At 40.9% G+C, this 11076-nt stretch overlaps 1 protein-coding gene across 3 annotated transcripts in view; it reads left to right on the forward strand.

The window, feature by feature from the left end:
• CNST (consortin, connexin sorting protein) overlaps positions 1-3016 on the forward strand; it is a 111578-nt gene extending 108562 nt beyond the window's left edge. For all 3 annotated transcript variants that reach the window (XM_032136235.2, XM_058430468.1, XM_058430469.1), the window contains exon 11: positions 380-3016. In XM_032136235.2, coding sequence (XP_031992126.1) covers positions 380-585 — 206 coding nt within the window. In that variant the 3' untranslated portion in view covers positions 586-3016. The remainder of the gene's footprint in view (positions 1-379) is intronic.
• Positions 3017-11076: the final 8060 nt, after the last annotated feature.

The raw sequence follows: 11076 nt of genomic DNA on the forward strand, positions 1-11076 counted from the left end.
CAGTGAGCCAAGATTTTGCCACTGCACTTCAGCCAGGGTGACAAAGTGAGACCCTGTCTCTAAAAAACACAAAAATTAATTCATGAGTGCATGCTATGAGCACATCAGCTGTCTTTCTTCTCATGGAGTGATTCCATCCATTGTATAAATGAGCTAGTTTTAATTTTAGCATGTACAAGCTCCACAAGTCTGAATCTTCTTGGTATTTAATAGGTAGGTCTTTGTAGAGTCATTAGCAGCACGAGTTTTCTGTCAATACTTCCTATCCGTAGAAGACCAACAGTAGAAATGTGTAGTTATCTTAATTAGTGAAAAGACAGCAGATGCTAAGATTTCCATTTTGGTGACAATGTAACCTCACTCTTTCTCATGTTTGCAGATGAAGTTGGAGGTGGCTCCTGTATTTTGCTGATCTTGCTGTGCATAGCAACGGTTTTCCTTAGTGTTGGAGGAACTGCATTATACTGCACTTTTGGTGACATGGAGTCACCTGTTTGTACAGACTTTGCAGACAACATGGACTTCTATTACACTAAGTTACTGCAGGGAATGGCAGAACTGAAGCACTGGATCTACCTCTCCTAGCAGCATTCCAGAGACAGACATGCTGGCAGTGAGAATGAAAGGCGTGAAACTTTCTAAACAGTTTTTATTTCAGGAATTCTGTAACATTCCCCCTTCCCCTCTGTTAGGAACCAAGGACATCAGAAATAGCAACTTTAAGTGGCAATCCGGAGGAACTCTGTTAGAATAATCCACATGGTGAGGTAAATACCGATCTAAGCACTGTGGATGGAAGGAATGATCTTTGGAGAGCATATCCATCTTCTCCTCACTGCCTCCTAATGTAATGAGGTACACTGAGCAGAATTAAACAGGGTAGTCTTAACCACACTATTTTTAGCTACCTTGTCAAGCTGATGGTTAAAGAACACTTTTGGTTTACACTTGTTGGTTCATAGAAGTTGCTTTCAGCCATCACGCAATAAGTTTGTGTGTAATCAAAAGGAGTTACCTTATGGTTTCAGTGTCATTTTTTAGTTAACTTGGGAGCTGTGTAATTTAGGCTTTGCGTATTATTTCAATTCTGTTCTCCACTTATGAAATGATCGTGTGCGTGTTCGCGTGTGTGTGCGTGTGCGTGCGCATGTGCTTCCAGCAGTTACCATAAGCAAATACCCAACATCACAAAGATGATCTTTCTTCTTTTAACTTGATGATGTGCAGGCACAAATCTTTGGAGAAGGCTTAACTGTGGAATAGATGAATTCTAGAACTCTTGACCCTGAAACAAACTGTGACAGATCTGTGTCAATTAACTTGATTAGCTAGAAATTAATCACAGGCCTAGAGACAAAAGAAAAAGCTCCCCTGAGTCTCAGGCAACAGTTTTGTCACGGATGCAAAGCTTCTGTGAAATCATGAATGCTGGACTCAGTGTGGCAAACGCTTACACCTATTATGTTCTGAGATTCTGAGAACCAGAATGCAAACTTAAGTAAGATACAGTTCCTGCTGTAGGTGTTTTCATCCTGGTCTTATGTAAAATAAACCAGTACTTTGGTGAGTGAAATCACCATATAGAATTCAGTATTAACAGATCATGCATTCAGACGCTTGAATGTGCATTCTTGTTGTGGGCTTGATTTAGATCCTATTGCGGGGTCATTACGCGAAAATTCAATCATACCTTCCATAGACAAATGTCTGATTTTTGTTTAACTCTGTCCGTTAGGTGGCCTTTCCTTATCTAAGGTGTAGTGGTCTAGCATTTAGGAAGCCTTGCTTTGACTTTATCAAGCAGCATTAAAAAAAAAAAAAAACCAAACATGAATTATAGTTTTTTAGCAAGTGATCATTATTTCCTGTTTTCTGTTAGGGTCATTTGAAAGAAAAAGGGAGAACTTACTTTCTAGTTGTTACTGGCTGGCACAGTACCTCCCTTTGTGTTTCTGCTTATTTATTTAGATTATGTGAATCTTAAAGGGCTTTTTATATAAGTTGAAAGTGTGTTACTGTGCATGCATTTGGTTATTCCAATGCTAGATATTTAATTACTGTGTAGTGTTTTGATTTTCTATAATTTCAGTTCAGCGTGTTTTTACACTTGTTTATTTTAAATCAATGTTTCATTTTCACTTATAATACTGTTTGACTTGTCTCTGTCATGTCACCATAAACTGTAATATTTTCAAGGGTTATAGATCAAAGATATTTATTTAGAAATGTACAAGATAATGAAATTTAGATTCCTTATACTTAAGGCTGATTTTATTAGAAGATTATTTTAATGTTCTATTATAAATTTTAAGAATTTGTATTCAAATTGTATGTAAAATATGTAAAATGTTGACGGTACTATATTAAGTGGTTCTATAAAAGCTGTTCACAAGTTCTACTGTGACGCATCCCCATCATAGACAAACCTCTTCTGTTTTATCCTCAATTTCTAGTTACAGAAATTTGGTGATGCTTATTTTTGCCAATTTTATGTCAAAATAAGTTAAAACTTCCCTCCTGTTCACCTCTTCTTGGGTCTCTCTCCTGTATAACGTCTGGTGTAATATTTGCCCGTAGGTAGCCAGAGCCACTTCCTCTGAACCCAAGATCTCCTGGGGACCTTCACAGCAAGAGGAAAGCACTGAGACAATAGCTTGCTAATCAGGGACCCCGTGGTGTCTCAGAGAAACCATGGGTGTCCTTGCCACTTCCCAGGGAGGGTGAGGTGAGCTCGGGAACATAACGATGTTTTGACTTAAAATAGGCATGAAATCGCAACTAGAAAAATTAGGGCAATTTTTAAAAATGTCATAGTTATTTATTGCATGAACTGGAGTAATTCCACCTGGCGGTGAAAGGATTGTTATTTCACACACGAAAAATTCATCCAGTTTTACTAAAATGTAATTTTTTCTGTCATTTGAAAGTACTGACAACTATTTGTAACTAATCTTCCTTAAGAACTGTATTTGAGGGTATCAAATCAAGCTTGTAATTTAAAATCTATACCAACAAAGTGTCTCAGAGAGTTTATTTGAACCCTTGGGTGCTGAGAAAAAACTGCTTTAAAGTGAAAGTTTGATGTCAGAAGTTGGTGTGGCCCTGCAAGTAGACAGTCATCTATTTTGGGAAGACTAATAGGTCCTTAAGTAAAGGCTCTTCTGCGTTAAAATACCTCCCCCATCTGCCTGACAGTAGCTGAAAATTATTCTAAACATTCATTCTTTTAGATTTAAAATTAAAAATCTTCTGGAGGATTTAAGATTTGAAGGGGGCCTTATTTTGTTTTTTTGTTTTGTTGTTTTGTTTTTTTGCCCTGTCGCCCAGGCTTGAGTGCAGTGGCGCAGTCTCTGCCAACTGCAACGTCCGCCTCACAGGTTCAAGTCATTCTCGTGCCTCAGCCTCCCAAGTAGCCAGGATTACAGAGATGCGCCACCATGCCCAGCTAATTTTTGTATTTTTTGTAGAGACGGGGGTTTCGTTGGCCAGGCTGGTCTCGATTTCCAACCTCAGGTGATCGACCGCCTCAGCCTCCCAAAGTGCTGGTATTACAGGTGTGAGCCACCGCACCCGGCCCAGGGGCCTTATTTTGAAGGGCATAGGTGAATTGGGTTTTGCTGGAGTGCCGGGAGGATATGGGGTAGTAGTGGCAGGGATGGAGAAAGGTGGGAAAGGACACAGAAATCCTTTAGCTATTCACCTGTTTTGCTGAAGGTGGCCTTGTGGCGTTTACTCCCAATCCAAAGAGAGGCTGAATTTTTCCCTTTCTGCTGACATGACCTGCGTAACTGTCCGTTTCTTTGGGCTCGCTGTTGTATACAATTTTGTGCAGTGTGTGTGGTGTTTACACATTTTTTCATTTGATGCTGAGATTAGTAAATACACATCCCTCAAATCTAGATCTTACAACTCCCAAATCCATCATAGTTTCTATACTGCCATGTTGCCTCTATCTTCAAAGAGATCAAGAGTGATTCGAGGATTTGTGGCACAAATTCTAGTGCCATCTGCTGTTTTAACAACCCCAAAGATGAACATTTATTGAGCCTCCTGTCCTAACCCTATACAAGCTACAGTGAGTTAGAAATTTCCTTAAGGAATTTTTGTACTATTTCAATGTCCCTGGGTTTAGGCTACTGAGAGAAAAGCTGTGGTAACAAATAGGCACCTGTTCTCTTCTCCCTGGTCAAAGAAGAGTTGCTCCCAAACTCACCTTTTTTGTCTATTCCCCTGAGATCAGTGCAGAACCATGAGCAACAGCGGTTATCACTGTCTTTACCTTGACAAACATTTGAATGCCTGCAGTGTGCCTAGCACTGAGCTGGGTGCTGGGGCTCCAGAAACAAGAAATGGTACCAGCTTCAGGAATTAGCATCTGCTGAGGGAAACATATTTGTGCAGAGGCAATAAAAATGAAGAACCTGGGAACGTGCTACTCACGGGGGCGGAAACCAGAGCTTCCCTAGTGTGTGTCACACACTATTAGATGCTACTCACAAGGGTGGAAACTAGAGCTTCCGTAGTGTGTGTCACACACTATTAGATGCTACTCATGGGGGTGGGGACCAGAGCTTCCCTACTGTGTGTCACACACTATTAGATGCTACTCACGAGGGTGGAAACTAGAGCTTCCCTAGTGTGTGTCACACACTGTTAGATGCTACTCACGGGGGTGGAAACTAGAGCTTCCCTAGTGTGTGTCACACACTGTTAGATGCTACTCACGAGGGTGGAAACTAGAGCTTCCCTAGTGTGTGTCACACTATTAGATTCTACTCATGGGGGTGGGGACCAGAGCTTCCCTAGTGTGTGTCACACACTATTAGATGCTACTCACAAGGGTGGGGACCAGAGCTTCCCTAGTGTGTGTCACACACTATTAGAAATCCAAGTAAAATTCTATCTAGGCCACCTGCATAGCAACTTGATAGGAATCTTGATGGATCTTTTCTCACAGCCAAGGTCTAGTAATTATTATCTAGTAATTATTGCTTTTCACGTCTAGTTAGCACATGTGACATGAATGGCTGGCAGGTTTTCCGGCAGTGGAAAGCTTTTCTGCAAGAGCCTTCCTCAGAATTGAAAAACTGAATTTCCCTGAATTGAAAACCTTCTCATAAAGAAAACTCCGGTCCCAGATGGCATCACCAGTGAATTCTGTCCGTCATTTAAGCAAGAAATAATACCCATTCTACAAAATACTCTTTTAGACAGAGAGAGAGCATATTTGCAAATTCACTTTATGAGACCAGAATTAGCCGGATACCAAAATCAAACGAAGACAGTAAGAAAAAAACCGAACACCAGTATGACCTATGAATTTAGACACAAAAGTCCTTACCAAAATAGTACATCAAATCTAAAGGTATAAAAAGGGTAATGCGGTGTCCTGACCAAGTGAGATTTAACCCAGGAACACGGTGTTGGTTTAATATTCAAAAATCACTCCATATAATTCATTCACCATTTTAACAAACTAAAAGAAAAACCACATGATCATATCAAAAAGCACATTAAATCCAGACACTTTATGATTAAAAACTCAGCAAAGTAGAACTCTAAGTGAACTTTTCAACTTGGTGAAGTGCATTTATGAAAACTCACAGCTAATGTTAAATACTTCAGGGAGAAAGACCAAACACTTTTCTTCCTATGATCGGGAACAAGGAAAGGCCACTCTTTTTTTTGGGGGGGGGGGGGGGATTGAGTATCGCTGTGTCACCCAGGCTGGAGTGCAGTGGCGCGATCTCGGCTCACTGCAAGCTCCGCCTCCCAGGTTCAAGTGATTCTCCTGCCTCAGCCTCCTGAGTAGCTGGGACTACAGGTGCTCACCACCATGCCCAGCTAATTTTTGTATTTTTAGTAGAGATGGGGTTTCACCATATTGGCCAGGCTGGTCTTGAAGTCCTGACCTTGTGATCTACCCACCTCAGCCTCCCAAAGTGCTGGGATTACAGGCGTGAGCCACTGTGCCTGGCCAGAAAGGGCACTTATTTTCAGCTTTGAACTGGAAGTCCTATAGCAAGAAAAAGAAAGAAAAGCCATTACAATTAGAAAAAAAAAAAAAAAAAAAACTTTTTGCAAATGTCATGATTGTTTATAAATAAAGAGAATCCGAAGGAATCTACAAAATGCTACTAGATAGTGAGTTTAGCAAGGTCACAGGATACAAGGTCAGTATACAAAAAACAGTATTTGTGAATACTAGCAATGGATAATTGGAAAATGAAATTTCAAATTCATGAATAAATGAAATTTATTTCACTTACAATAGCTTATAAATTGGAATGCTTATACATTTAACAAAGTATGTGCAGACCTGCACACTGAAATCTATAAAATATTACTGAAAGAAATGGAGAACTAAATAACTGAGAGATACAGTCTGTTCATGGATTGGAAGACGGAATATTGTTAAGACGTTAGTTATCCCCAAACTGATCCATAGATCTGACACAATTCCAATCATAATTTCAGTACTTTTTAAAAGAAGTTAACAGGTTCTGTTCCCAGCTACTCTGGAGGCTAAGGCAGGAGGATCACTTGAGCCCAGGAGTTCAAGACTGGCCTACACTACGTAGTGAGAGCTTGTCTAAGAAACGCAGATAGAAATAAATTAACAGGTTAAAAATTTAAAATTTGGGGCCTGGCACGGTGGCTCACACCTGTAATCCCAGCACTTTGGGAGGCCAAGGCGGGCGGATCATGAGGTCGGGAGATCAAGACCATCCTGGCTAACGCAGTGAAACCCCATCTCTACTAAACAAAATACAAAAAAAATAGCCGGGTGTGGTGGCGGGCGCCTGTAGTCCCAGCTACTTGGGAGGCTGAGGCAGAAGAATGGTGTGAACCCGGGAGGTGGAGCTTGCAGAGAGCCCAGATCGTGCCACTGCACTCTAGCCTGGGCGACAGAGTGAGACTCTGCCTCAAAAAATATATATAATAAAATAAAATAAAATTCAAAATTTGTGTGGAGATGCAAGTGACCTAGAGAATAGCCAGTGAAATTGTTAGAGCAAAACTGGAGGACTTACACTTCCTGATTTTAAGACTGAATTAATGCCACAGGCCAAGTATGGTGGGTTATGCCTATAATCCAAGCCCTCTGGGAGGCTGTGGCAGGAGGATCACTGGAGCCCAGGAGTACAAGGTTACAGTGAGCTATGATTGTGCCGCTGCACTCCAGGCTGGGTGACAGAAAGAGACCCTGTCTCAAAAGAAACAAAAAGAGACATGGAATCACCAATAATTAGTTGAGATGCTGAAATTTTTCTAAATTTTCAATGATAAAAAACAAATTTGAGTCAACCATGTTAGAGGAATTATCTTTTCATTATCCCAATAGAAAGTGATATTGTGTAATTATTGTCTTACGAAAAAGTGATCAAAGAGTATGCAGCCAAAAAATGTATCATAGAGCTCTCAGTATTGATACTAATAAGTGATTTTTCTGGATTTTGTGATATTTATGGTTTTTTTTCTTCAGCTTTTAAAAAATTGTAATTTGAGGCTGGGTGTGATGCTCACACTTGTAATTCCAGCACTTTGGGAGGTTGAGGCAGGAGGATCACTTGAGCCCACGAGTTCCAGACTGCAGTGAGCTATGATCACAGCACTACACTCCAGCCTGTGTAACGGCGGGACGCGTCTCAAAAGAAAAGGAAAGAAAAAAGGGAAGAAATAACACGATCATCTCAATAGACACAGAAAAGGCCTTTAACATTCTTTCATGATTAAAAGCAAAATTCTCAGTAAACTAGGAATAGAAGACCTTCCTCAACATAATAAAAAGGCATTTATGACAAACCTGCAGCCAACATCATAGCGGTAAACAGACTAAAAGCTTCACCCTTAAATCAGGAACAAGACAAGGATGCTTACCTTCCCACTGCTATTCAACATAGTACTGGAAGTTCCAACCAGAGGAATTAGGCAAGAAAAATGTAAAAGGCATCTGCTGTCATTTTAATGTGTCCCCCAAAAAGCTTGTGTTAGAAATTTCATCTCCAGTGTAGTAGTGTTGGGAGGTGTTTAGGTCGTAAGGGCCCCAACTTCATGAGTGAATTAATGCCAATTATGAAAGGTCTTGAGTCTGCAAAATGGAGCTCTTGCTCTCTCTCTCACCTTCTCTTTGCCCTTCCACCATGGGATGGTGCAGCAAGAAGCCAGATGCCAGCCCCTCAATCGTGGACTTCCCAGGCTCCAGAACTATGAGCCAATAAATTTCTGGTCATTATAAAATACCCAGTTTGTGGTATACTGTTACAGCAGCACAAAACAGACTAAGATGGCATCCAAATCGGAGAGAAAGAAGTAACACTATTCACAGATGACACGTTCCTATATACAGAAAGACCCAAAAATTCACAAGAAAGCTACTCTAGCTGGTAAATGAATTCAGCAAAGTTGCAGGGTACAAGATAAATACACAAAAAAACAGTTGTTTCTATATACCAGCAATTAACAGTCCAAAAAAGATATTAAGAAGTCAATTCCAATTACCATCACATCTAAAAGAATAAAATACCTAGGAATAGATGTAGCCAAGGAGGTGAAAGACTTGTACATTAAAAACTACAAGGCCGGGTATGGTGGCTCACGTGTGTAATCCCAGCACGTTGGGAGGCCGAGGTGGGCAGATCACCTGCGGTCGGGGGTTCAAGACCAGCCTGGCCAACATGGAGAAACCCCATGTCTACTAAAAACAAAACAAAACAAAACAAAATTAGCTGGGCGTGGTGGCACACGCCTGTAATCCCAGCTACTCAGGAGGCTGAGGCAGGAGAATCTCTTGAACCTCGGAGGCAGAGGTTGTGGTGAGCCGAGATTGTGCCCAGCCTGGACAACAAGAGCGAAACTCCGTCTCAAAAAAAAAAAAAACAAAAACAAAACTACAAAACTTTTGTCGACAACTGATGTGATACCTTGGTTCTTGACTTCTTGGTTTAAAAGAATTTAAACAAGAGGCACACGACAAAAGAAGTGCAGTGTAATGTGTTGCAAAAAAGAAAAAAGAATATTCTGAAAGTTGGGTGCAGAACAGACAGCACACCCTGAGAGAGAGAAAATTCAGGGCGGGCTGCTCCTAAGGGCGAGACGGCAAAGGCGGCTCTAGGGAGGCTCCTTGACAAGAGTCTTCCTGGATTACTCATGAGGAGATGGGAAGAGGTGTTGCTAGGAAGCGTGTTCTGGGTGGTCTTCTGGGTGCCCAGCAGCTGCACATGCTTGTTCGTACATCGCATGTCTCATTAGCATCTCAATCTCCACTCAGGAGTGTGTGTTTTACTATTATAATGGGCAAAGGGTCAGTTTGAGGACAGGTAAAATCAAAGTGCACTTGCCCTCTAGAAGGGAAAGTCCCTACTGAAGATAGCTTTGCTTGAATGAGCTCGATTGCAGTGTGACTGCTGAGGCTTATTGCATTGATTGTGTGGTCACCAGTGCTGCTGCGTCCCAAGAACATGGCCACTTCCTTGACTGCCTACCTCTCCTGCCTCACTTTGATGAAAGGAGACTTGAAGCAGTGGAAAGCTAACCCATGTTTATGCACTGAAAGACAGTGTTGTTAAGATGTCAGTACCATCCAATCTATAGGTTCACATGATCCCTATCAAAATTCCAACAGCCTTTTAGCGCAAGAATGGAAAAGTCAGTTTTCAAATTTATATGGCATTACAAGAGGACCCAAATAGCCGAAACCACCTTGAAAAAGTTGAAGGACTCACACTTCCCAATTTCAAAACTTTCTGTAGAGATGCATTAGCCAAATCAGTGTGGTACTGCTATAAGGACAGACATATAGACCAGTGGAATAGAATTGACACTCCAGAAATAAACCCACACATCTTTGGCTAGTTTATTTTTTGTGGGTATGTCAAGTCTGATCAATGACCTAAATACAGGCTAAATCCATAAAACTCTGAAAAAAACATAAAAATGAATCTCCATAAATGTGGATTTGGCAATGGATTCTTAGATATGACACCAAAAGCATAAATAATAATACATAGGTAAATTACATGTCATCAAGGTTTTTTTAACTGTGCATTAAAGAACGTTACCAAGAAAATGAAAAGACGACTCAAAGAATGGGAAGGAGTATTTGCAAGTTACATAATAACAAGGGTCATGAAGAACTTACTCAACAAAAAGGTAAACATATACAGAGTCATGAAGCATATATGAAGAGCTTCCTCAACAAAAAAACAAATAATGGGCAAAGGACTTAAATACACATTTATTCCAAGAAGATACACAAATGGCCAATAACACATGAAAAGATGCTCAACATCATTGGTCATGAGGAAAATACAAATCCAAACCACAATGAGAATAATGAAATGATACATGCTACAGCATGAGTGCATCTTGAAAAGATGGTGCCCTAACTGAAATAAGCCAGATACAAATATCATATGATTTAACTTACAGGAAATATCTATCATAGGCAAAATCAAAGAAACAAAATATAAATTAGAGGTTACCAGAGGCTGGACGAACAAGGAAATGGGGAGTTACCACTTGTTAGAGTGTTTCTGTTTGGGATGATAAAAAGTTTTAGAAAACAGATGGTGGTGACAGAGGGTTGCATGACGTTGAATGTACTTAATGCTACTGAGTTGTATGCTTAAAAATGGTTAAAATGGCAAATTTTATGTTACGTATATTTTAACACACGCACAGACTGACACTACCAAGTGTAGGTGAGGATATGGAACAAATTTTCATAGCCAGCTAGTGGGAATATGAAACGATACGCCCACTTTGGAAAACAGTTTGGCAGTTTCTTTTTTGGGGGCTGGAGGGTGGGGGTGGTGGAGTCTCACTCTGTCGCCCAGAATGGAGTGAGTGGTACGATATCGGCTCACTGCAACCTCCGCCTCCGGAGTTCAAGCGATTCTTGTGCCTCAGCCTCCCGAGTAGCTGGGATTACAGGCACCCGCCACCGTGCCTGGCTAATTTTTTGTATTTTTAGTAGAGATGGGGTTTCGCCATGTTGGCCAGGGCTGGTCTCGAACTCCTGACCTCAGGTGATTTGCCTGCCTGAGCCTCCCAGAGTGCTGGGATTACAGGCAC

This window comes from Hylobates moloch, unplaced genomic scaffold (genome assembly GCF_009828535.3).
Source record: "Hylobates moloch isolate HMO894 unplaced genomic scaffold, HMol_V3 SCAFFOLD_18, whole genome shotgun sequence".
Lineage (NCBI taxonomy): Eukaryota > Metazoa > Chordata > Mammalia > Primates > Hylobatidae > Hylobates > Hylobates moloch.